General features: G+C 29.7%; 4 protein-coding genes across 4 annotated transcripts; 1 reads left to right on the top strand and 3 right to left on the bottom strand.

Moving 5' to 3' along the window:
- Positions 1-6,917: 6,917 nt before the first annotated feature.
- LOC102603034 (aspartic proteinase nepenthesin-1) lies at positions 6,918-8,968 on the bottom strand. Its single transcript, XM_006345700.2, has 2 exons — positions 7,878-8,968; positions 6,918-7,482 (listed from the first exon to the last, which is right to left on the bottom strand). The coding sequence occupies exons 1-2, from the start codon at positions 8,910-8,912 to the stop codon at positions 7,183-7,185; spliced, it is 1,335 nt and encodes a 444-aa protein (XP_006345762.1). The 5' UTR covers positions 8,913-8,968; the 3' UTR covers positions 6,918-7,182.
- Positions 8,969-10,858: 1,890 nt separating this feature from the next.
- LOC102602701 (uncharacterized protein At1g10890) lies at positions 10,859-14,253 on the bottom strand. Its single transcript, XM_015308046.1, has 4 exons — positions 14,107-14,253; positions 13,048-13,266; positions 12,126-12,345; positions 10,859-11,624 (listed from the first exon to the last, which is right to left on the bottom strand). The coding sequence occupies exons 1-4, from the start codon at positions 14,223-14,225 to the stop codon at positions 11,382-11,384; spliced, it is 801 nt and encodes a 266-aa protein (XP_015163532.1). The 5' UTR covers positions 14,226-14,253; the 3' UTR covers positions 10,859-11,381.
- A 1,884-nt stretch (positions 14,254-16,137) lies between these two features.
- On the bottom strand, positions 16,138-18,356 carry LOC102602360 (ABC transporter G family member 5). The gene has a single exon (XM_006345698.2). The coding sequence runs from the start codon at positions 18,175-18,177 to the stop codon at positions 16,252-16,254; it is 1,926 nt and encodes a 641-aa protein (XP_006345760.1). The 5' UTR covers positions 18,178-18,356; the 3' UTR covers positions 16,138-16,251.
- A 4,845-nt stretch (positions 18,357-23,201) lies between these two features.
- Positions 23,202-25,185, top strand: LOC102602031 (NAC domain-containing protein 68-like). Its single transcript, XM_006345697.2, has 3 exons — positions 23,202-23,526; positions 23,998-24,257; positions 24,780-25,185. The coding sequence occupies exons 1-3, from the start codon at positions 23,361-23,363 to the stop codon at positions 24,930-24,932; spliced, it is 579 nt and encodes a 192-aa protein (XP_006345759.1). The 5' UTR covers positions 23,202-23,360; the 3' UTR covers positions 24,933-25,185.
- Positions 25,186-26,514: the final 1,329 nt, after the last annotated feature.

Raw genomic sequence — 26,514 nt, 5'->3', positions numbered from 1 at the left:
GAGGTATAACAACTGTATTACATTATCTTTAGTGCTTGTTTAAATGTGCATAAGTTAAAAATATCTTATAAAGTTGTGGGATTTAGGTTTTGTTAATTAAACAATTTTCTATATAATTAACCTTTCATTACTTTGAATTATCATATCAAACCAAACACCTTATCATATCGAAGATTGTCATGACCTATACCATATTGAAAAGGCAGTATCAAACTATATATTAATTATGTTTATAAATATATTAGTAAGTCAAATATAATTAACGTACGTATGTAAACTAAAGTTTTGCTTAGTCATAATACAACCAACACACACACACACACACACATATATATATATATAATATCGTACGTAACAAATGTTGTAGTACGTACCTTCCACTAATTAACTTGCCTACAACACAAAAAGGGAAAATTAAAGTGGATGATGATAGTTGATACACACACATAATTACAAGACTAGTGGATTTTATAACTTTTTTGGCTGGATAACTTTAATTTTCAAAGCTAATTAGACAACTTTTACTGTCTACTTTAATTTTCTTTATTTATTAGAGTATTATTTCATCTTTTTCTTTGATACAAATTAAATGGAGAGAAATAATTAAGTGATGGTTTGTACGGTGGAAGTCATTTTTCCTAAAATAATATTTTGAAAATTATCTTATGTTATTTGAATAAAGGTGAGTGGAAATATTTTTTTCTCAAAATATAAGTATATTAAAGACCAATAGTAATATCAGAAATAGAGGTAAATTCATTATTTAAGTTCTCTTAGTACTCAACCAATTATAATGTTTTTAAAGTTACGCTATTAACAATTTTAGTGATTTTTTTCATATAAGCATATATTCTGCGTTAAAAGTACTAATTTAGATGAATTCGATATCATACATTGAATATCTATCATTGATAAGAAAATTGGAGAATGTTTTTGATAGATTTTGTGAATGATAATATTAATAATGTTTAAGTTATACATTTTTGATATATACGAGGAAAGTCATGATTTTTTTTTCAGAAAAATGAAATCCAACATATTAAATAACATAAACTGATTTTCTTCATGTCAAACACACGCTAACGCTAAATAAAAATTTATTTAGCTCTTGAAATATCTAAGGGTCATTTAATAAAGATTTGACCTAACTTTTACTGTTAATAACAAATTTTCTTTAAGTAAACCTACAACTCATTAGTTAATTCCAATAATTGATCTAATTTGTAACTAATCGTATAGTATTGATCTAGTTTGTATCTAATCGTATAGTAAAAAGTCAAATTAGCAAAACATTTCTCATGATTAGTGTCAGAACATTGAACACGAAAGTAAAATAAGAATACAATTCATCTTTCGAATTAAGTTTATTATTTTCTCAAGAAAAAAATGGATTCTCAAAATAATGTGGGCACGTATAAGGGTATCTTCCAACCAAAAACAAGAAAAAATAAGAATGAAATCATTGCAATTATGATCTTCGGTTGCTAATAAACTTTAACTTCGATCCTTATGATATTTTACTAAGCATATGCATATTTGGACCTTTTAGATTGTTTTTAGGAATTTGTTATATGTATATATTATACCAAATATGAAGTAAACAGTCCGAATTTCACAAGCAAAATAATTAAAAGTGCTTGTTTCAATAAATTGAAAACTAAATGTGTTTAACAAGATAGTACAATAACAAAAGTCAAAATTTCCCAAGAAAAAATAAATTAGACCTTAATTACAAGGAAACCTTAGTACTATAATTTAATTAACATGAGTGAAAAGACAAAGAACTAGAAAGATATTGGTGGTGATGATGGTTGTGATTGTTTTTGTGATGGTGGCTCCGATTAGGCTCCTTCTCAATCCTCCACCTTATATGGAGGAAGTCGTCGACGGAGCAAGGTAGCTTTAATGGTCCATCAACATGGTAGCCATAGACATCATGAGCTTTATCAAGAAGCTTTTGTAGAAGAGGATGATATAGATATGAAATTGGGATAACAAATTTTTGAATACCACCATCTTCTTCTTCTAGTCCTACTTGAATTGCTAGCCATCCTTTCTTCACCTTCATGATTTTTATCGTTTGATATTAATATATAAATTAATAAAAGTTTGATCGCAGAATTAATCGCAATAGAAAAGATAAGAGAGGGAGAATATGTGTGTTGTGAACAAGTGATGAGGTCTAATAAGTGGTGAATATGTGAGTGTGTATATATAAGGTTGTGAAATTTGGAAGAAAAAGTTGTGGTGCTTTTTTGCTTTTGATGTCAATATTTAATGAAAATTTTTATAGCAAAAGTGATGGTAATAATAATTATATTATAAGATGGTGGAGAATGGAGTGTTGGTTGGGTGAGTGAACTAGTGGGGTGGTCAAGTGGAGAATATATGGTATTAAATCTTATTCCTTTTTTTTTTTGGGAAAATGTTGTCATAATATAATGTTAATTGATTTATTTCCTTTGTAAAAACTTTGAATATAACTTCCTCTCTATGATATTTAAGCTCTAATCAAGAGTTTGACTATATATTTTAGATTATGTTTTGACTTATTTATCTTCAGAGATATCTGTTTGATCATAAATTTAATTAGATTTTTTAATTTTAAAAAATCTAATTTAAAAGTATTTTTAAATATTCAAGTAAATTTTTTTTGAGAAATTTCACTGGATTACATTTATAAAAAATTAAATTCTTTCTAAATAAAATACATGTCTAAACATAAGTTTAAATTTCAAAATTTTAAGTTTTAACTTCAAAATTTATGGTCAAACCAGAGTTGATTAACTTAACACACAATAGATATAATCCAATTGATCTAAAATCCTAAGACATAAGAAACCTCAGAGGCAAAATACCAGATGATATTTTTCTATGTGTTCAAACTATGATGGTCAGACTTATTCGATATTTATATTAGTTGAATATAATAAATATCTCGTAAATTTAATTAAAATACAAGAAGTTATAAAAAGAATTAGGCCATAGTGGACTTGTGCCGGTCGTACAAATACGGATATGCGAAATTTACTTGAACTGTATTTGCAATTTATACCCTTTTCGTTGGTTATTCTTTTTCAAAGTGGTCCCTCTTTCTTCTTGTATTTATACATTTGGGTTTATTAGTTTCTTGTTTTATTCCTTCATTATCTTCCACAAGTTTTATAGTGGAGCAAAGATAATGATACATTTCAAGATCAATATTAGAAATAATAAGAAGAAAATAAGAAAGAGCTTTTGAAAATTCTATGTCATATATGTGTTAAATATTTGGATTCAATTTTAATAAAAATTATCTTTTATAATCCCATTTAAACAAACTAATTCACTATAACATGCGTTGAGCTTAAATAAAAATAATTGATAATTCATATAGCTAACACAAAATTATTTGAGATGAAGATTTGTGACACGAATTCAGAATTTTTCATCAAGAAGGTTTGAAAAATAAAAATATAGTACTTGAATTTTGAACTTCGTAAACTACATAGTCAGTCTTTAATATCGTATTTAGAAAATTCAAAATCTCTATATATCGTATAATTTTTTATTGAAAGAATCTGAATTAATACTCTCACATGTCCCCTCTAAATCCGCCTCTAAGACATAGTTATTATTGTAAAACAATAAATTTTGGTGAGATTACAACATTTCAACTAAGAGATTTATGTAGGGATATTCTTGAAAGTGGAATTTCAAATATTTTTTTTCCCAAAGTACTTTTTATTATTTTATTTTATGCTTTCACTTTATTTTTATTTTTTCTCCACTATCAAAGGAGCCTCTTGATAAGATGCTTTGGTCCACCATATATATAGAATTGATGATAACTATTCAGTGTTGAGAATGATGATCTCTTTTCCTTTTTATAAAATAAAAAATAAAATAAAATTCTATATATTAGTGCATTGTGGGGTTTTAAAATATTTGACAAATGACCCTTTTTTTTAAAAAAAAAAAGAAGTCAAATTGAGTATAATCAGTATTTATTTAGTTTATTAAAATTAAAAACTATATATATGGTACCGCAAGTACGATTTAAAATGTTACATAGTAATAGTTTTACCTTTTACAAGAGATTTTTTTATTCGAATTTCTTTCCTTGAAAAATTGTTTCGTATAAATAAAGTTAATTTCTTTTATTATGTACATAAAGTAATGAAAATTTTAATTCCGTCGCACTGATCCGATCGTTATTGCAGATTTTTATGTCCCACATTTATATCATTGATCCCCTTTGATACGATTCTGGTCTGCATAGTATAATTATATTCCACGCATTTTCCTTATGTTTATTGTTCTTTTTATTTATTTTATTATTATAGAAATAAACATAATACTGACCATTCTAGAATTTATTCTATTTTTTGTGCATTGTATTGATTGTACAAAATCATGTTGATACATTTGTTTTTGAGTTAGGCACACTAGCTTTATAGTACAATTTTTTATACTCAATTTCTTACTTGATATATTGTATAAGCAATTTGATAAATCTGATCAATTTACGTTAAGAAATTTTGATTTAAAAGTAAATTGAACACTCTTATCAAACATTATTCCATACTCAGAATTTAAACTTGTTTTTATTTCTCTTATTAACTGACCAGTTGTGTGGTTTTTTTAAAAAAAATTCCTTTAGTTAACAAAATTAAAAGTTGTTCAATGAAATATATAGTATCTCCAATATCTACCGACCTTTATTTTAAGATAGTTTTATTTTTGCAATTTTTGGTTAGGAAAGATTTCTTCAAATCGTATCTCCCCAATCATAACAGGTACATGCACTTGAAAATCATTGAAATTAACTTGGAAGGAACTACATGTCACTCAAGAAGAATATCAACTATCATCAGGCGGGACGGATGAGATCGATCTCTACATCTTTATTTAAATATCTTGATATTAATACACTTTATTCCTATATAACTCAACTTCTTTGACTTTGTCAGACTAGTAAAATTTTGACGCATTCATACATATAACAACAATGAAATGACGTCCAACTTGATTCGAGACTAAGACTCCTTACATCTCACATTAAAACCAGTCGAGATGAAAATTGATTGATGAAAAGGTATGTTGGGGTGAGTGGGATTCCTATATCCTTATTCAGTAATAAGAAGTTTCTAACTCGTGCTTCAAGAATTGAAAAAATCATGGTATATATGGACATGCTTCATTTCAAGATCCTACGCACGTAACTCATGAACTTCTTCAAATTTGTCGGATTAGTAAATTTTGATGCACTCATATTCCCGTAACGAGAATGAAATGACACCTTAACTTGTCTTGAGATCAAGACTCCTTACAACTTGCAAAAAAAAATGACCGTGATGGAAAATTGATTGATGTAAAGGCAGGTCGGGATGAATGAAATTTCTATATCCTTATTCAGAAATCAGAAGTTTCTAAATCATACTTACAAAATAGAGAAAATCTTGATAAGAACACACTTCCTTCACAAGGTCCTAATACGTTACACAAATTCTTTGACTTAGTTCAATCACTAAATTTCGAATACCGAATGATATTAAATATTAATCATGGCCTTGCCCACCCCACTAATTTCATGACTTGCTTTTAAGTCAAGGTGTCAAGCTACAAGTACAAAAACAAGATAAAGAGATTGACATCACTAGACCGCCCAAAATACATGATCCATTTGCCATAATATTTGTGATTTGGCTTTTTTCTACAACTTCATTTTATTATGAAAAAGTGATAAACATTTGCCAACTCTTTTATGTTCACCCCACAAGTGATGTTTGTGGGTCACTTTCTTCTTATAGATAGAATCATAATATCTTTTAGTGATTGATTTTTTTACTAAAAATACAATTTAAGCATACTCTTATGAAGGTTGGGATTTCACACGTTTGGATAATTAATCATTTTATAAAAAAAAAAATTAAAAAAAATATTGAGGGTAGAAGTAGGGGAAGGATAAATGAGGGAGAGGATTACGAGGCGAAAAATAAAATCGATCTACAGGACTACAACGCACTAGAACGCCACAAGCTACTAAGATTCCCCTTTTAAATAGTATTTTCTTCTCACAATCAACTTTGACTAGTTTTTATACACTTGTCCTTCAAATATGTTTGGTCTTTAGTTTTTGTTGTATCAATGAGTTTGTCTTTATTTATTTTTTTTCCTTAGCAATTGAACTTATGCCTAGCAAGACATAAGTTATTTAAGGGATTAAGACATAACTTTGGAGATATTTTAATACAAAAATATAAAATTATCTCCGCAAAAAAGTTATTTGCCTTGAGGCGAAAAATTAAAGACCAATACAAAATAGGGACAAAAGTGCAAATGACCCATTCTAAGGGCCTAAGTCTCAATCAAAAGCCCAATTGGGACAGGAGTGAATATTACTTCTAAGGGCCTTAGAAAAGCCTATTAGGCCCACTAATGGCCCAAAATTAAATAAAATCCAAAAGTACAATACAAAAACAGAAAAATATTGCAATGAGTAACAAAATCAGGTTTTTGAACAAGAATATGTAAAATTAGTGAAATCACAATTTGATGCGATTAATATATTTTAATATTATCCGTGCATCACACAGGTTATAATATAATACTAATAAAATAGAGAAATTAAGGCATTCATAAAGTGGTTAGGCAGTTGAACAAGCCTTTGTAAAATGATTAGTTAGGTGATCAAGGCAGGTAATTTAATTAATTACATGCTTCATTATTTTCAGTATTTTTTTCCTCTACTTATTATAATATAAGCAATTATTGTTGTAGTTGTTTTGACTCTTATAACTTTCCTATCCACTTTATCTTAATTTGTAGCACTTGACATTCAATTTTTGTGTTATTATACTAAAATTACTAAATATTGTTTATTTGGACAATACAAATAGCCCTAAACAAATTATATAAATTGGGAGTAAATTTTATACATTCAAATATTGTAAGATTCTATTAATATGGTATTTGTAAAGAAAAGCAAAGAAAATAAGAGAAAAAATAAACGAACAATTTGAAGCGCACATAGGCGGAGCTAGGATTTCAATGTTATCAGGATTTTAATATGTGCACATATTAATGAATTTTTCAACACAAATACATTGTTTGAGCATTAGAAGTTATATTGAGTTCGATTGAACCTGAATCCGTATCTGAACTTCTAACTCCGCCTCTGAAAGCGCACACACAATCCTTCTAGAGTTTATCACATTGTGTTGGTACAAATGATAAAGTTTCTTTATCAAGATCATGAATGACCATCATATTTTGTTGTTGAACATTTCCAAATATTGACATTCCACTTGAACTTCCCATAGCTAAACAAGCAATTCCCATTCTTGAATCAGCAATCATATAATTTTCTGCAGGCAAATCCATGTCTGCACCTTCAAAATGAAAAATCAATTTTGGAACTTCTATGTTATTTGTGTTTGATGGCAATATGAAACAAAGATCTAGTCCTGTTGAGCTTGAATCATCCACCGGAAGGTTTACCTGCACGTTAATTTCACGTATGATCAATGAACTTTATACATTGTAACAACAGTGTTTAGTATGGTCAACTGGTTGTATGAATACTCACTAACCATATATATAAAGACTAGTAAAGTCACAAAACAACTACAACAAATTAAGTTATTGAGTTTTATATATCCACTGTTACAGTATAGTCGTTGAATCCTATGCATCAGAACAATATAATATAAAGTCCTAAATTTATGTAATGTCGCATTGAAATCACTAAATTTTACTCACTATAACAATTAAAACCTATTCTAATAAGGCGACCTTAGTGTTATAGTGAGTAAAGTTTTCTCTCTCTTACTATTGTATATTTATAATGTGACAAAAAATAGTTCAGTGATCATACGTGAAATTAAGATGATTACCTGTGAAGAAAACTCTTTCTTGAGAAGACTAAATGCACTTTCTTCCAAGTATGTTATGGTTGTCCCAGAGTCAATTATCATTCCTCCAGTGCCATCTTTGTTGAGTGAAAATGTAGATTTCTTGATGGCCAATTGAGTATCCCCAACAGATATTCCTTTTAATGAAAGATAATAAAAAGACGGTTGTGTTGGGTTTTTCACTAATGGGGTTGTAATAATATTGTTATAATCATCATGTGCCATCGATCCCATGAGAAGCGTGCTACTCTTGGTATAAGCATCCTCGTTAATCGAGGTCAGACAGTACGAGAATCTGGACATGTGTAGTTGAGAAACTAGTGATAGTGAACCTCGTCCAAGGCCCACTAGGCCCGCACCTTGACTAAATCCACTACCTTCATTGTCATTTCCACATCCAAATGCAACATTTGGTATTGAAACTTTACCAAAAGTAAATGTTTCACTAGCCAAAAAACCTTCACTTGATGAATAATCACCATATGTATACATATACTCACAATTATTATCACCACAAGATGACGTTGGCAATGCTTCACAAAGTTTATTAGAACATGAAATTTTTTCGAAAGTTGATGATTTTGATGGATCAAAAATTGGTGTAGATTGATCAAAACACTCTTTACAAGGCTTACATTGAGTCCAAATTAAATCACTACCAGTATCCATTATTGCATTATAAGACTCACTTGGACTACCAATTGATATTTGCATTAGAAACTCACCATTTCCTGCATGAATTGTTGATTTTACATCATTTGTTTCATCTTTTGATGATAAAGTTGCAAAATTAGCCACTAGACTTAACCTTTGTAACCTTGATTTCCCTCGTGCCATCGCGCGTTGTAAACGTTCAAATTTTGTGAAATTCCCACCTGAATCAACATGTTTTAAGTTCAACTTGAACCCCTTATGGTTGTTGACAACATGTCTAGATGTTGAACTCACTTGCAAAGCAAATAAGATTGATGATAGAAAAAGAAATAGGATGTAATAGGCAAACTTTGATGAAGCCATATATTTTTTTGGTAATATAAAGATTAAAGAATATGTAACATATATATATATGTATCAAACACTCAAAAGGGAGTATATAGTAAAAATAAAATAAAATAGGTGCACATTAAAATGGAGAAAAAAAGTTGGGTATTGAAGTGATAGAGCAATTTCAACATCAAAAGGAAGGTGAAATATCAACTTAATTAAAAATTACACCACTAAAATAGTTGTTGGAGATGACAAGAAAAAAATGGGAAGTGAGTCATATATATATATTTTTTTAATTCATTTCTATTTGAATTTTATGTAGACAAGGACTTTTATATATATAACAAGCAATGTAGTTATCATTATTCTACACTATCATAATAGGTAGTATACTGTGTAGTAATAATTCTTGAAAGTTTTTTAACCTTCCTTTGAAGGAAATTCATATATATTCCAGATTTGAATTTTATAGGTTCGAATCAACTCATTTGATTTACTGAATTCAAAATCAATTGTTTGTATTTATTTAAGGTATATATATAATTCAGACGAGTCTATAATTAACACTCTATATCCGCCCTTAGTTGGACTGAAGACCTAGGGTAACATTAGCAAGATAGAGAAATATAAATAGGGTAAGACTATGACCTAAGTACATTAGTTAGGATATATTATGGAAGAATAATTTGTTTTCTCATTTAATAAAAAGTATGTACTTTTTTATTTGGTGACAATAAAATAAAATGTCCTTCTAATGGGTGGATAGGAAAAATAATGTTAGCTAATGTTTCATTCTAAAATATTGTGTTGCCAATTTAGGTGGCACATCTTAAGTAGGTAATTGAAATTAACATCAGACTATTTAACTTACTACCTAGAAAACAAAAGGTTCTCTATATTCCATTTTATATGATAAAAATATTATTTTTAATCTATTAAAAAATAATAGCATTTTCTTATATTAAAAAATAATTTAGCTTTCAATTTCTCATATTTTCCCCCATGATGACAAGTTTTTATTTCAGAGAATTGTCATCATATGTAAGATTACAAATTTTAAAGTTTTAAACTATGTATCTAATTAAATACCGCCACATAAATTTTAACTAATGAGTATTATTGCTTTCTTTCTTTTTTGCCTTTTTGTCAATTGATGAGATGATCTTAGAAGAGATTAAGTTGGTGGACTAACTCTTTTACTAATGATAATAAAATTTGAAAAAAAAGAAGATGGAGTTGAGGGGTGGGGGGTGTTGTTTGCTTGTTTTGTTCTTCAAGCATTGTTGAACTAAAGATTAAAAAGTTATGCCAACATATTGAGTAGGTATGATTATTGAGCATATGTACAAAGACCATTGCTTTTTAGTTTTTTCAGTGATACATTTTTACAACTATTGTACACTCAAGGATAAAATATTGTTTCTTTTTTATTATCTGAGTTGTTTCAAGTTTTCTTTTTTGTTTTGTTTTCTTACCCCTCCGTAGAAACTCCCACCTTTTTGCTCCATTCGTAACTCGAACTCACAACTTAAGTTATTTATTCTGAATGTTTGTTGTTTTTCTTTATCAAGTCAAAATATTTGAAGTAATTACTAGCATTCTTTACTTACAAATGGACTTAACAAATTTTGGTTGAGTTGAAGCCATCAATGTGATTGAAATGGCCAAACAAATTTCTGAAAAAGAATCTAAATTTTGGTAATTTCCCCCCCTCTAAGAAGCATATACCATGATTTGGATAATTGGATACTATTCCAACCAATTTCTAGAAAAAGCTAAAAATCAAGTCTTAGCTCTTGCATTTACAATTTTATTGTATTATTTGGTAACTTACACTTTACATTTGAAACTTTCATTTCATGCTATTATAGTGGTTTCCAATAGACTTTAAAGTCCTTCCGGCCCCTTGTGACTGTGAATTGAATGAATAAACAGATGAAATTTCAAGAACCAACAATAGAAGAACGAACATTGTATGGTTCACAGAGACATCGCTCTGATAGTGACATTAAAAAAAAGGGCTCAATACACAACACCAAAAAAGAAAAATAAAACGTGATACAGGAGAAGAGCTACTCAGCCTGAGAACTTCAAGAAGAGGCAAGCAAGAACAGAATCTTGCATAATGCCATAAGATCAAAGTTCACATTTTTCTTTATCACCTATTGAATATCCCCTAGCAGTTCTAACAAATACATGTACTAAATTTAAAAGTCATGAACAAACTTTCACCAATCAGTTATTGTTTTGTTTGTCCCCTATAAGTTTACAAAATACAGCGATTAACAGCATTAACCATGAATTGAAGATGTAGAAACTCTTGCAATTGTAGAAACCTGCAATGGAGACTTTGAGTTGAGCCATGGTGATATCATTCTGGTCGAGTAAACTTCCAAAATTCAGCCAATCTTGGTTCTACGATTCTCCATGTTTGACATATAATGCCGGATATCTTTATCCAATTACATCTGAGCAAGAAAATCTCTAGAGAGTGTGCTTTTATAGACCAATCGAGTTGGTCCTAGATTTATTTTTGCTCGATAGTTTCATTAGATTTTCTTCCTCAAGTTTTTTCCTTAGAGCAGCCTCCTCCTTTTGTCTTTGAATGAGCTCTAACTCCCGAAGTCGCTCTTCCTCTTTTCGCTGCGCCTCAAGAGCCTCTCTCCTTTGAGCCTCTTGTACCCTCCTTCGATTCTCCTCAAGCATTTTGTCCAGCTCCTCTCTCTCTTTTCGTGCCTTTTCCTGTTTAATCCAGTGTGTTATTATGTTAGAAATAATGCCATTGAAAAGTTCAAAAATTTGTCTATTTAGACAAAGAACATGAAAGTTTTAACCTCGATTAAATGGGAAGACAAGAAACTATTTTGGAATTCTTAAAAGATAAGATTCATAAATGAAGGAAAGCTAGCCGACTCACTCTCTAAAGGTGAACTAACAAGTAGTTTTCAGTGTAGACAGGAAAGTTTGTGGAGTATATCAGGTTCATGGGCCAATGCCTAACCTCTTACAAGAGAAATACTGCTACTAAAGTACAAGCAGAACAAAGAAGAGTTTAACTTTCCCTGCTTCCTTCCTCATCCGAACTAAGAATTAAATACTTATCTTTTAGCCCTAAATAACATGTTATCTTTCATATAAGATCTCATCAAGATACGATGACAAAAAGAAGAAGTACACAAGCGGAGAATATAATGATTAGTAGATATCAACAATGGGTCAATAACCACCCCAACAGAAACTTACTTCTTTCAGCCTCGCCTCCGTAAGAGCAGCTTGCTTTTCTTTTTCAAGTTGAATTTCAACATCTTCAAACAGTTTTCTATGTCCTTCTTCTATTCGCCTCTCTATTTCCAGCTTAACTTCCTCTGAACTTAACTTTTCCTCGACCCTTTTCCTTATTTCTTCCTCCAATCTCTTTGCAGTTTCCTCTTCTAATTGCTTGAGTTCTGCCTCTAGCTGTAGCCTGAAAGTTATTCAATCACTTCCACATTTGAATAGAAAAAACAAGTACGTTAAAGCAACTGCCATGCTGCACTATGTATCTTGAAACATAATGGCTTGTAATGCCAAGACATTATCACCAATGATCAAGATGTAAGACAAAAATGTACAGCACATTTTTCAGAGGGTTTCAGACCCACAGAAAATCAAGTAATAATCTTCTCTTAATAACCTAACATGCCAAGAGTCTACAGTGGTTGAATACTACACTAAAACCTTCTGGATAAATTATGTTAACATTCCAAGTGTATTCCTACAAGTGGGTTCTGGGGAGGATAGTGTGTACACAGCCTTACCCCTACCTTGAGTAGAGAGGCTGTTTCCAATAGACCCTCGGCTCAAGTAAAACATATCAAAAATCAAGTATGTATAGCAATGTATAAATATGTTAACATGAGCATTAATTTTGTATAAGTACACTCTAGATAACTCTACAATGATATATAAGCACAAAAAACGACGACATCAAAAGATACAGCTACATATACACACGCATATTAGCTTAGTTTACTTACTCTCGACTTCTTTAACTTAAAGACTAGATCAAACCTCCGGAAAGCAACAAATTACAGAAGCTCACTATAGTTGAGTACTTGGGAGTAACTTTAGGACATAGACTAGAGCCAAAGGAACATCATAACAGTATCAATCACATCTAACAAACCTTTTCTTTTCTTCTTCTTCTTTTTTCAATTTTTCAGCAGCACTTTTACGCTCAGTGGATGTAAGACTAGGACTTCGAGACTTGGGTACAGGAGACTCTGAGGAACTGTGACTTCGTCGTCTCCTATGACGCCTAGTCGTCGGGGACCGACTTCTTTTGCGCCTTGTAGCTGGAGAACGGCTCCGACGGCGGTGAGGGGTACCAGATCGACTCTTTCTCCTGCGAAATATAACAATTGTAACTAAATAGACATGATAATGTGAAGGACGACCAATTTCAACGAAAATTCGCTACTAAAACATGAACTATTCTGTGTGGTTCACTGTCACAACCTTCCTGTTACAAAAACATAAAACTTGCTGGATATAGTTTTAAGCAAGTGATTGCCGTGTAAAAGGCTGAACTTTTAAGTAGAACACACACACTTACACCGTCTGCTGGCATTCCTAATTTGTATTCACACACAATTTCCTTTAAATCAACCTTCTTCCACTATCTATCTCTCAGCCCACCCCTTTGACTACCACAATCAAACCAAACGATCCAAAAGTACAAGTAGTAAGCAGAAAGTTACATACCTGTAAAGACATCGGTTTATATATAGAATATAGCAATTAGGAAATTTCTAGTTGAGATTTGAAACAAACTACTAAATGAAGATAGATTTTTCAGGCTTCATAACAATGCAGCTAAAATTCCAACATTTAAACTAAAAATAGAAAACGAAAAGTGTGTCAGGGCCAGCTTGTGGGCACTCGACTAATTACACGAGGTACCCGACACCTCTCACCAGCATCAGTTACCATGTAACTCTGTCCATCAAGGCTACGATAAATGAGACGTCATGGTGCTCGACGCACTTCACTTCATTGACCACTAGGCCACACCTTTGTTAACACACTCCATACAGTTATAGAGAAAACAAAACAAAAAATTGAACCTTTGCAACAAAACAGATATGCAAATTCATATAGATTAGCAATAAATCATAAAAATTGCATCTTCAACAAAAAAGAGATACAAATTCATGTGTATACGAGCTGGAAGACAAAATATTACCTGCTGGAATAGGGTGACCGGCTTCGGTCACGTCGGCTCCGGCGACTGCTGCGACGACGATTCACCGGAGATCGAGACCGTCGAGAATACGACGGCGACCGGGATATGCTCCGTCCCATTTTTACCAACAGAAGGAATTTTGTTCAATTTCTGAGCTATTAACGGATTGGAGGAGAATTTTTGGGCCCCCGGTTTAGGCCCATCATTTGACACAGCTATTGGGCTTTTTTCACTAATATCGATGGGCCAAATTTTTGTTTACAACCCATACTCATTACAACAACATATCTCGTGTGAAATCTGAGGAGGTTAAAATGTATGAACTGCGAAGACGTTATTTTCACCTAATGAATTTTGAGGTAGAGAAATTAATTACGATAGAATTTCGATTTAAGAAAAACATTTCAAAATACGAAGTGAAACAAACTCCAATTATTTACGATAAACCTTCTCTTTTAATCCTTTGAGTTTGATATTATAGAAGTTTCTCTAGTAACAATTAGACTATTCCATTATAACTCTATGGATCGATTCTATCGTGTGTAGTACTATCTTCTCTTTAGTAAAGTATGTTTCGAAGAGAATAAGCATTTTCGTATGGAAAAAATAATGTATATTTTAGAAATTTTCATATTACTTAATGATATGCTTTTAAAACAACATATATGTCATGATATTTTTAAAATTATAATTTCAATAGATTTTCATTCTTCTTTAGATTCTGGTTCACGCTCTATCAACATTGTCTTATAAACTAAAACATGTGGAATATTATTAGTGGCGGACTCATAATGACTTATATTATTTCAATAAAACTACAACCTCACCTCAACCTTTATTTTTGTGTGTGAAAAACAAGTAAATAGAATTAATCGTGCATCTCACAAGCATACTTTTAAGACTCTAATTCTTCCACTCCATTTACGCGTTGAATTTTAAAAGTTATAACTTTTTTTCATTTAAATGATAAGGTATCGTTTACTTACAAGTTATAACGATTCGATACTCTTACGAAAAGTTGATCATATTAGAAATCAAGGACAAATAATAAAATTGAATCCACACATAATGGATTCACAAATCACCAATCATATGATACTAACAATAGTTAGAATTTCCAAAAAAAAGATGCTATTCCTTTATTAAAACACATACATACGTCTAAATTTTGAATCCATCACTTTGTTATATTCTTTAAAATGATTGAAAAGGATAATATAATAAAAAAGGAACACAAGTCACGGATATGAAAGAGACAATAAAGAGTTCAGAAAATGATTTGTATTTAATGTTATAAATTTTTGTTGTGGCCACGAATAAAAGTGTGTACGGAATATAAAACATTGCATGAGCAAAACTGTGAAAGTGAGTCCGTGATGCTCCTTTTGTCTTTTTATATTATATCCAAAATAAAATAAATTAAAATCAAAAGAATATTTGTTACATAATAAATATTGTACCCTTCACTTATTGTGCCAAACATGAATTATTTTTGTTGAATGATCTTGTCACATTATTCCAATTATTGCTTAGTTTAAGTTTTCGAGATAAGGGGCCAAGCTATAATATTAGGTGCGCGATTGAATGGATTTAATAACTTTTGTTTAGATCTCAAAGTAAGTACTTCAACTTTGAGAGTCCACATGCATACAAATGACAACTAAACACCCCGACTCATCTGAACTGTATCTCATGGACAACTTATGCTGACATGACACATAAATTTTTGAGGTGTCTAAATATGCATACTCAAAATTAGAGTGCTTACTTGCCAATTGATGCCAAGTTTGAGTGTATGCTTATGTATTGTGTCTAACTAAAATGACTTATGAGTTATATGACAAGTTCAGAACTCATAAGCTTCAAATTCTGATAATTTGTGTCTACACATCCATGGCGAAGACACGAACCTCGTCATGGGATCTTATATACACACGATAGAATATTTCGACGAAGGGGATTCAATTGAGCATGGAAAATAAAGAGAGATTGACATAAAATATTTCAAGAAAATGGATACTAGTTATTCAAATAGAGAAGGATAAATATACAAGTCCTTTAACAAAATGCACATTTAATATAACATTACAACAAACAACTTTTGTGTATTTTGTACAAGTGACTTGTGAAGTAGTTAAAATTAGTTCATCTAATTGAAATGAAGATCTTTTTGAATCCTCCTTGAGAAGTACATCTAATTCTAAGAATTACATAAGAAATGAACCTATAAAGCATGATAAAACAAACCATAATAAGCAAATTCTTCCTTCTACTTTCTTCACCACCATATCCTTCCTCTTTTAGGACTTGTTCACCACTGGCCAAACACATCCCAAACATGTATTGTAAGCACTTTCCAGAACCAGAAAACTCATTAATCAAGAACCCTTCAAAAGGGTACTTAAAAAGGGACACATAATGCATCACAATCCAATAATTTGGTATCTCATTTTTTGAAACAAAGTAACCAGAGAACAATGCACATGATCCCATCATAGCACAAACTAATGAGTTCCCAATGATGAAGTTTGGTACTAAGGCACTACAACACACAACAATTGAGTTTGCTGTGTACAGAATGAGCCAAATTAGTAACAAAAAGTGCATGAATGCCATAAACTGTTTGTTTAAACCAACCATCCAGTATAATGGAGTTGAGAAAAGCAATGCAAGAATCAACAGAAATGGCAAGTAGACAAGGCTGTTGGCTATGACATAAGATGAAACTCTATAACTCCCACAAGATGTTTCTTTCATTAGTATTTCCCTTTCTTGTAAGAATATTGGTAATGCTTCTGTTGTACTTGACAAAAGATATGTCAAGATGAATGCAAATAAGCCAACTCTTGCTTGTGCTCCAACTAAATCATCTTCAAGATTGTAAAAAATTGATCCTAAAACAAGTCCTGAGAGTAACATTTGTAGTGTCTTAAAGCCAAAAAGCTCCTTTGTTCTGTATATGATTTTCCAAAACCTTATTGTAAGGATCACAATCTCTTGCAAACTTGAATTTGCAAAGCCAACATGGATAGGCATAGGTATAGGCATAGGCATAGACATAGACATAGACAAAGAGTCTTCATTTATCAGTTTAGATTCTTGAAAGAGTTGCTGTAAAGTGAACTTACCTGAATTCTTGATCATAAGTGCTGATTGAGGCAACAATGTGTGGTTTTGTTTCTGGATTATGTCAATCGATTCGATGGCGAATTCAAGTATGTTGACATGAAAGGGAAGGTCTAATCCTAATAGGATTAACCTTAAACTAAGCTGTTCAATGGTTCCATGATGCAAGATTGTACCATTAGCCAAAAGTAGGATTGAGTTGAACAACTTCATGATCCTAAAACATGGCTGATGAATACTAAGAATTATCGTTCGATCACGAGTAACAGCCATGGTTTTAAGCATGTCAATGATCTGCAATGCTGAAGTACTGTCAAGACCTGAAGTTGGTTCATCAAGAATCAAGACTCCAGGGTCATGAATCAGTTCAACTCCTATAGAAACTCTCCTCCTTTCACCACCTGAAATCCCTCGAATTCGATCATCACCAATCCTAGCACCAGCAACATGTTCTAAACCAAGTTCTTGAATCAGACACTTAACCCTTGAACTCAATTCTTTAGGAGCAAGTTTTAACCTTAGTTTTGCACTAAAACTTAATGTTTCTTCAACAGTTAACAGAGGAAACAGAGTGTCCTTTTGTGTAACATAGCCTGAAATCTTCTTAAACCTTGCTTTATCAACTGGTTTTTGGTTCACAAAAATAGATCCACTTTGTGGCTCAATCTTACCTGCTAAAACTTCTAAAAAAGTAGACTTTCCAGCACCACTTGGACCAACAATAGCTAGAATTTCACCTGTTTTTGCTCTACAATTCACATCCTTAAGAACATGCCTTATAGACTTTGGATTATTATTAGTATCACCTTTTTCCAATTCTTGAACTCCTTTTATACACTTGTGGTGTTGTTTTCTGCTAAAAAAACTAAAAGGGGTTTCTCTTTTATGTGTATAGATTGTGTAGTTGATGCCTATTGCTTCAATTTCACAACCTTGTTTCTTCATTGAACAACTTAAACTCACAAATTTGCTTTGTTTCTTTTCTACTTTTTTCTTTTCCAAGTTTCTAAGTTTTGTTTGTACTTTAAACTCTTCTTGATTTCTGCATTTTGGTATATAATACTTTGGTCATGAGATTCAAAAAGTGTTGGAAGTTAGTGGCTAGGATTTGTCAAATTATAATGACCTCTAGTTTTTCTATAAGAAAATTTTGTTTGATAGTTTCACGTGAAGTTGTTTCTTTGAATATAGGTTCACGTGTCACCATGCATGACAACCTACAATTCCAATTCAATTGGGAGTATAGTGTAGTATACTAGTTGTATATAGTGTATCTTCTATATATCACCAACAACCGTTGCGGTGGAGTGGTAAGCCACTCATTCTTTGCTTCAAATGTAAGTTCGGATATAATGTCCCTTCAATTAGGGAGTACGAGTTCTAAGTATAGAATTTAAGTCTAGATATAGAGTCTCTTTCGTTAGGGAGTGCGAGTTCTGAGTATAGAATTTAAGTCGAGTCTCTTTGTTAGACAGTACGAGTTTTGAGTATAGAATTTACCTTCGATATGAAATTTATCTGAATTCAATCGATTCGTAACGTGAGTATCATATAGAAAATTAAAAAAATATATGTATCATAGACATGATTGTGGCTTTTATTTTACTTTGCCAAGATAATGTTAGTCTCCTTGCAACTTGCAAGCTCTTTTGTGGCATTTGTTTGTCCTCAGTATAACCCGTGATTCTTCCTATGGTGTACAAAGTCAATTGCAACAACAATAATATACCGGTGTAAATTTACCAGAGATTTGAAAAGGTTATTTTCAATAAATTATCGAGCATACTAATATGAATTAAATACTTTAAAATTAAATTGGAAAAGATTAGAGTATCAAAAAGTAAACTCCTTTCATTAGAAACATATATAGTTCTTCATATCTTAACATAATATTCATTAAGATTTATTGGATGATCCACATTAAATATTAGTTACATTACTGCTTTTTGACTTGTTATATTTGGCTGTGCAATCATCATAGCAGCCTCCCATTTTCTTTTCATCTGCAACAAAAACAATAAAAAAGAACAAATTTTAATTTTGGATCCATAGTTTAATTTTTTTTAAAACAGTGTTCTTAGTAAAAAAAAAAAAAGCCTTGTTACTAGGATCGTTTTTTTTATTCAAAAATTATACTGTATATATAAGATCGAAATTATACCTGAGATTGTGTTGGAGCATTGCTCATAACAACTAGTGATATGAGTCATAGCTTCATAAACACTATGAATTATGCATCTTTTCATGCATACATCATTGCAAAAATCAGGTTGAGAAGAACTTATACATGTAAGTCTGCATAAGCCTTTGCAAGATATTTTACTTATACTAATATTTGCTCCAATAACATTTGCTAAGATGATAAAAAATATTGTAAATCCAAACACAATTTTGAGATTTTTCATGGTTGTATTTTTATCTTTTTATTTGATTAATTTATAGAAAACTTCAAAATGATAATGCTATTTATAAGTCAAGTTTATTCATTGTGCATTTAATAAAAGTTGATAATATTGTGTATATTTACACATATAAGCAAATTTTGCTTACCTGTTAATTTGTCCTTATTTTCTTGCATTCCCACTTGGTCAAAGTCAAAAAATGAATTAAACTTATTCGTCTCTATTAATTTTTAAATTTATTTTTCACTAATTGTGGTGTCCTTATTAGTTTTACCTACTATTTCCTATGTACAATAAAACTTTGGATATTATATATAAAAAAATCAGCTAATTTTTTATATCGCTGCTACAATTTAAACTTATGCTATCATAGTAAAAACAATATTTCCTCTGTCCTTAATTACTTATCCACTTTTTCTTTTATAGTTGTCCCTAATTACTTATCCATTTTGACAAATCAAGAAAGGACAAATTTTTTTACCTATTATACCCTCAATTAAATGACTAATTACTTTGAAAAATGCATAACTTTTCATCCACTTCATAATTAATAGGGGTAAAATGGTAAACTCACTATATCATTAATTGATTTCTTAATAGGTGTGTCAATTCAAAAGTGGACAAGTAATTAGGGACAGAGGGGGGAGTATATATTATTTCAAGCTAAGCTTAAAAACTTAAATTAACTCAGTCAAAATTAATTAATCCATGCTTAGAAAATAATCAAAATCAAACTGTTTTTTATGGATTAATTAATGTGTGTGTATCACATATGGTTGTACAAAAAGTCAAGATGATTAATGGTAGCTCCTAATTTTACCCCATTCATTAAGGAATTAATGGCTTTTTTACTTGTTCAAACGATAGAAATAATAATTACTCCTTCGATTCCTTTTTAGTTATCATATTTTTTTTTTATAGTCAAACAATATGAATCTTGACTAACATTTTATAATATATATTTTTTCATTATATTGATATGTAAAAGTTGTAATTTATAGTACTTTTTGTATAATTTTTAAATATCTAAAACTTTAAATTTAAAATATCAAATTAATAAAATCTAATTTAACTTTGAAAATACAATTTCACATGAATCGCACTTATTTTGCAATGTACAATTGACAAGTGTAAGTCAATAGAGTAGTTTACAGGAATTCACATCTATCTTTTCCAAATTAAAAGTTTAAAAAGTGAAATAAAATGTGCATGCTTTAGTGTTTGCGATGTAAAATTGACAAGTGTAAGTTAATAGAGTAGTTTATAACATGAATTCACATCTATCTTTTCCAAATTAAAAGTTTAAAAGTGAAATAAAATGTGCATGCTTTTTGCTGTCTTAAACTTTGGTATTCTTTTGAGAAACACACACACATATATACACATCAAACTTTAATTTTCAATCATTATTATGAGTTTTAATCTGAGCAAGACATATATGTATATAGGTGGGAAAAAAAGCTAGCTCCTATTTGAAATTAATTTGTTGGTAAATGTTGGAGGAAGGCATGGTCAAGTGTGATAGTGATTTGAGTGATTTCATGCTGATAAAATGCATGTCTACACAATTCAACAAGTTATAGGATATTGTTCAATTTGTGTTTTTATTTGTTTAATTATAATATACTAATACTTTACTTTTATCTCCATTTGCAATATGAGATTTGTTCTAACTATAAGTTGTGCGAATAAAATCTCATATTGATAGATTATAAAAATAAGAAACAATGTGTACGATATTGTTAATGGTATGGGGTATTTATTATGTGAAAAATAGTTGATTTTGGTTCAAAATGACGAGTATAACACATGTTAAGAATATCTATGAACATGCTTAAGTAGCTCAACAATTGATATTAAAATTGATAATTCGATGAGAGAAGTATGGAAATAGCAGAATGCTTACTCGATAAATCGCCTCTACCTAGAGCTAAAAGATGTACACAAAGAATAAGTCGATATGTGGGCTTTGGTTGCTAATTCATATTCGAATGATACACACAATTAATCTCCAAATAAGCCTATGAATCTTGGTAATGAACTAGTTAAATATTTCATTTCTTAATTAATTTATCTCTAATATATTCAAAAAAAATAAAAATTAATTTGAGACGTTCTTGTTGCTTTCAATTTTGATGATGATTGATGTTTCCCCTTACAAGGACTCCTAGACTATTCCAAAAATTGAAAATACAATAAAATAAAATAAAAAACTTATTATCATAACACAATTTCATGCTTTCCTTTTCCAACTACATTTTTAATTACGTGTATATATTTATATTTGCACACGTAAAATGTAAGTTTCTACTTTTGTGCACATTTCATCATCATCCACTCACTTTCGTTAATTCCACTAATTAAGCTAATCAACGTACGATACTTATCCTAATAGAATTCACTCTTTTAAAAGTCCTTTTTAAAAGAGAATTAAACGAAAAAAATAACAATATAAAGATGTTTAATTAATTTGTAAGTTGAAGTTACTTCAAATTAAAGTTAAAAAATATATCTACTTTTTGCAAAATATAAAGATTACCAGCCGCCTGTAAACTATTAAGAAACGTTATCCATCCCCCATTTTTTTCATTTTTAATCGACACGTATACCATAAACCTTTTTTAGGGTGGGTGAGTTTCAACATTTTATTGTGTGATTCAAAATATAAAAAAGTAAACATCTAAAAAAAGTTAACGAAATGATATAATTTTATGAAGAAGAAAGTTTGGATGAACTATTTTTGCTCTCTAGCTTCACATATCATATTACAATAAAAATAACTTTTAGCAGTAAAAAATATGCATATTAATAAAGAATGATAAAGTGTTTATCGACATTAGTTAATTATTATTAGATCCAATGTCGTTATATGTTATAGAAACATTTACAAAAAATGTTAATTACCTCTAAAAATATATTTAGTAATAATTAAATCATTACTATTAATTAATTATCTCTGATCCTTCGAGCTCCATGATTTCCAAATTTTGGTATCCATTATCTCTAATCACGATGACTAAATTTCTTTAACAGTTCGATGCATTAAGTTATCGCTATATACAGATTTGAGGAAGGTCTAGAGTCTAAACTATGAAAGTCTATTATACACAGTCTTATGACTAAATTTCTCTAATAATATTAATTATAATTAGCAGAGCAGTCTTTGAAAACTTAAACGTGTTTTTCTCTAATAATATTAATTAATTAGCGCACACACTCTTCATTTCTAATCAACACCATTTAATTTCATAGCCCATTACGTATATTATTCTTAAATTTTCAAAGAAAATTAAAACACAAAATATATATCTATAATTAAAAAGAATTTAAGTTATGTAATTTGTCAGTTTAAAAAATTTCTTACACCATCACATCATATTTACTTATCGTAGTATATCATCATCTTATTTTTAAAATTACAAATTTCACTATTTAAACATAAATATAAATAAATTCTTACACTGATTGACGATATATAGAACTTAGTAGAGGATAGAGATAGAGTATGAGTAGTGTGGGGTTTATGTTAGTATACTTTTTTTCATCTATATAAAGAAATAAAGAAAAACAACATTTGTCAACTCTTCTTTAATTATTTATATCATCAAATTATTACTCCCAAACTAACCCTAATTACAAGACAACCTAGTTATTATCCATAAGAAGAAGAAGAAGAAGAAGCTATATTTTATTATATAATATAGTTGATCATATTTAATTTGGATAATGATGATGGATGATCAAAGGGTTGGTGATCTTCCTCCAGGATTTAGTTTTGATCCAACTGATGAAGAGCTTATTTTGTATTATCTCAAAAGCAAAATAGCTGCAAATTTACCCTTCAATATTCCTCATCTCCATTTTTCTTCTTCTGATCCTTCCCAACTCAATGGTATGTGTTTTTCGAGTAACTGATAAAGTTATTGTCAAGTGATTAATAGAGTCGCTGTTTCAATCTATGTAAATAGTCTCTTGCAGAAATGCAGGTTAAGGTTGAGTACAGTAGACCATGTGGTTTAGCTCTTTTTTAAATCGCGCTTAGCGAGAGCTTAGTCCAACAATCTTTTTAATGACAAAATTAAAATTTGTTCATATCAATATTACTATTAAAAAAAAAATTGATTCACCCCACTTAAGTTATACTTAATATATATGTATATTCTTGTGGGAATTAAGTTCGAATTTATTGTTGAAATTTGAATTTCGTTGTTTTGTCAATTTCAACAAACGAAGTGAGAGACTTAAATTTCTTTAAGGACAATAAATATATTATAAGTCGAGTTAATAATTTCTTATCGGATCATATATTATATGCAAAGTTTTCTAACATTATTTTTGTATGTTTGGTTACGTTGATTAATAGAAAGGGCTTTGTGGAGCAAAAATCAATGGTATTTTTTCAGCCAAGTGAAAGAAAATAATAATCGAGCTACAGGAAGAGGATATTGGAAGGAATTAAATATGAATGAGCCAATTATACTAAAAAATTGTGGTGAAACAGAAAAAATAATAGGAATAAAGAAGTACTTTGTGTACTATATTACTACTAATATTCATGAACAAGTACAAACCAATTGGATTATGGAAGAATTTCACCTCAAGAGAGAAAATGAGAAGCTATTGGTAAGTAAATATTACTTTAATTCATTCTTATATTATAGGATTTATTTAATTCAAATTTTAAATTATCTATCTATGTCGCTCAGATTCTTCAAAAATCTCTTTCAGTGCATGTTGTATTGTTTGAGAATCTGACACAAATATGATAACAATACTTTTGAAGAATTTGAGCAACATATAAATCGTAATTTAATTTTTTAATTAGATATTGTAAGAAAAAGTTTTACATTATCAATATTATTATATTTTTCGGTTACATGCTCATATTCCTATATAATTTCGAGATCGTAAAAATTATTTATGCTGTCAGTATTTAAAAGTTATTTGAAATTGCATATCAAATGTTGAATAATTGGAAGTTACTTATGTTTCAAAAAACTTAATGAAGAATATCAAAATTTACCTTAGCTCATTAATCTTAAATTTGAAATGAAAATCAAAACTTTTACTTGTATATAGCATGTTATAAAACCACCTCTCTTGGAATTTTTAATTTTTTTAAATTTTTTTTTTTATGATTTTCAGGAATGGGTTGTATGTAGAGTACATGAATCAAAGAACAATTCTGAAAGGATAACTTGTGATGATAATGATGAAATTGAGCTCTCAGCTTTGGATGAAGTTTTTTTATCATTGGATGATGATCAAGAACAAGAGGAAATAAGTTTTCCATACTAATTAGAAGCTACAAAAATAAATAGACAGTCTGATATACTAAGCTTTTGTTATACGCTTCAAGAAGAATCGAAACCACAAAGATTTATTAGAAGCCAATTATAATATATTAATTTTATGGTGTGACTATATCATATATATGAGAGATCTCTCATATAAATACACTTTAAAATAAATATGTGTAGATATAAAATTAATATTAATGTAATGATTTAACATATATATGGTCTTTCATATAATTATACTTTTGAGTACACATATATCTGTATGTATATTTATGCAATATCATAGTGTGAGTCTCTCATATAAAATTATATACGTATATGTGTATATACATTGATTTTGAATATATGAAAGTCAATTAGAATATGTTATAGAGAGTGTATTTTCTTTAATCGGATCAATAAATTTTCAATATCAGACGATAAAAAAAATGACTCTGGATACGTGGACAAATGGTCAATGAACTTCTTTTTATTTCAGATTTAGTGAATTTTAAATTTGGCCATATTGGATGGAAACAAAAAAAAAATTGTTCACATGGACATCTGTATTTCTTGTGAGTAGTGACTATAATAATAAAATAATTAATTGTATATACATAAAAAAATCATCCAACGATATAATTATCAATTCCTATTGAGATTAACTAAATTTAATTATATTTTTGTAATTAATTAATTTGAGTGTCCTGTCTTGTACACGAGTATCAAAATCAAAATGTCTTTATTGATTCTAGTTATCTTTCTAAATTTGACAATTTAAACATATTAATTGGCCATTTAGTAAAAATAGACTTACCTACCCTAACCACCAAACGATTGGTACAGTGAATGGAGCTATTTTTACCTTAATCAGAAGATCTCGGATTCAAATCTCGATAGAAAGCGCTTCCCTTAATGACGGATAAAAAATAAAAAAAATAAAAGTCTAACCTATAGCAACAAGTTATATTACATTGATACTATAAAAAAAATTATATAATGTTCAGGTATATAACTTAAATCTGTTGCTCCACCTCTTATTAAAATCTTATGAATTTATAGCATATCAAATTTTTATTTAAAAAAAATAAAATGAAATTTGTATTTTTTTTTACCATTGACTATATTTGAAGCAAAATGGAGGGGCACAAATCACAATGCAGGAAACAAGTAATTGCCGCGATCTACTTCTTATCCATGTGGAAATTAATGATTACTATAGTAAAATAATATTTCCATTATAATAAGTTTAATTTCATTTTGCTCCCTAAACAAATGAATTATGATTCTTTATCCCTCTTGTAATATTTACATTGATACTTAACACCTATAAGACTATACTTTAACATAAACATGACCCAATCATGATTTGTTTCAATGTAAAGACCTTAAATCCATTAATTATCCTTCCAACTAATAAGTACTATAAATATTTAATTACTTCACTTTTCTAGTCATGTAGTAGGTAATTATGTCGTAGTTGAGCGTTTCTGTCTAATCGCTCCATAAACATAATACAATGTCTGACTCTCATGTGGCTCATGAGTTCAGTTGCTTTTGATTTAATATGCATGGTATTGATAGCAATAACAATTTTTCCA

This window comes from Solanum tuberosum, unplaced genomic scaffold (genome assembly GCF_000226075.1).
Source record: "Solanum tuberosum cultivar DM 1-3 516 R44 unplaced genomic scaffold, SolTub_3.0 scf00072, whole genome shotgun sequence".
NCBI classification, from domain to species: Eukaryota; Viridiplantae; Streptophyta; class Magnoliopsida; order Solanales; family Solanaceae; genus Solanum; species Solanum tuberosum.
Note: the sequence above shows the minus strand (reverse complement) of the source record. Positions and strands in the feature narration are given on the sequence as shown.

What these genes read in the sequence shown, in the direction of transcription:
- LOC102602031 (XM_006345697.2), top strand. Translation starts at nt 23,361, where the DNA reads ATGATGATGGATGATCAAAGGGTTGGTGATCTTCCTCCAGGATTTAGT. An exon ending in TGATCCTTCCCAACTCAATG is followed by an intron (nt 23,527 to 23,997) that starts GTATGTGTTTTT and finishes GTTGATTAATAG; the next exon opens with AAAGGGCTTTGTGGAGCAAA. An exon ending in GAGAAAATGAGAAGCTATTG is followed by an intron (nt 24,258 to 24,779) that starts GTAAGTAAATAT and finishes TATGATTTTCAG; the next exon opens with GAATGGGTTGTATGTAGAGT.
- LOC102602701 (XM_015308046.1), bottom strand. Translation starts at nt 14,225, where the DNA reads ATGGGACGGAGCATATCCCGGTCGCCGTCGTATTCTCGACGGTCTCGA. An exon ending in GAAGAAGAAGAAAAGAAAAG is followed by an intron (nt 12,346 to 13,047) that starts GTTTGTTAGATG and finishes AATAACTTTCAG; the next exon opens with GCTACAGCTAGAGGCAGAAC. An exon ending in CGGAGGCGAGGCTGAAAGAA is followed by an intron (nt 11,625 to 12,125) that starts GTAAGTTTCTGT and finishes TGGATTAAACAG; the next exon opens with GAAAAGGCACGAAAAGAGAG.
- LOC102603034 (XM_006345700.2), bottom strand. Translation starts at nt 8,912, where the DNA reads ATGGCTTCATCAAAGTTTGCCTATTACATCCTATTTCTTTTTCTATCA. An exon ending in AGAAAGAGTTTTCTTCACAG is followed by an intron (nt 7,483 to 7,877) that starts GTAATCATCTTA and finishes ATTAACGTGCAG; the next exon opens with GTAAACCTTCCGGTGGATGA.
- LOC102602360 (XM_006345698.2), bottom strand. Translation starts at nt 18,177, where the DNA reads ATGAAGAAACAAGGTTGTGAAATTGAAGCAATAGGCATCAACTACACA.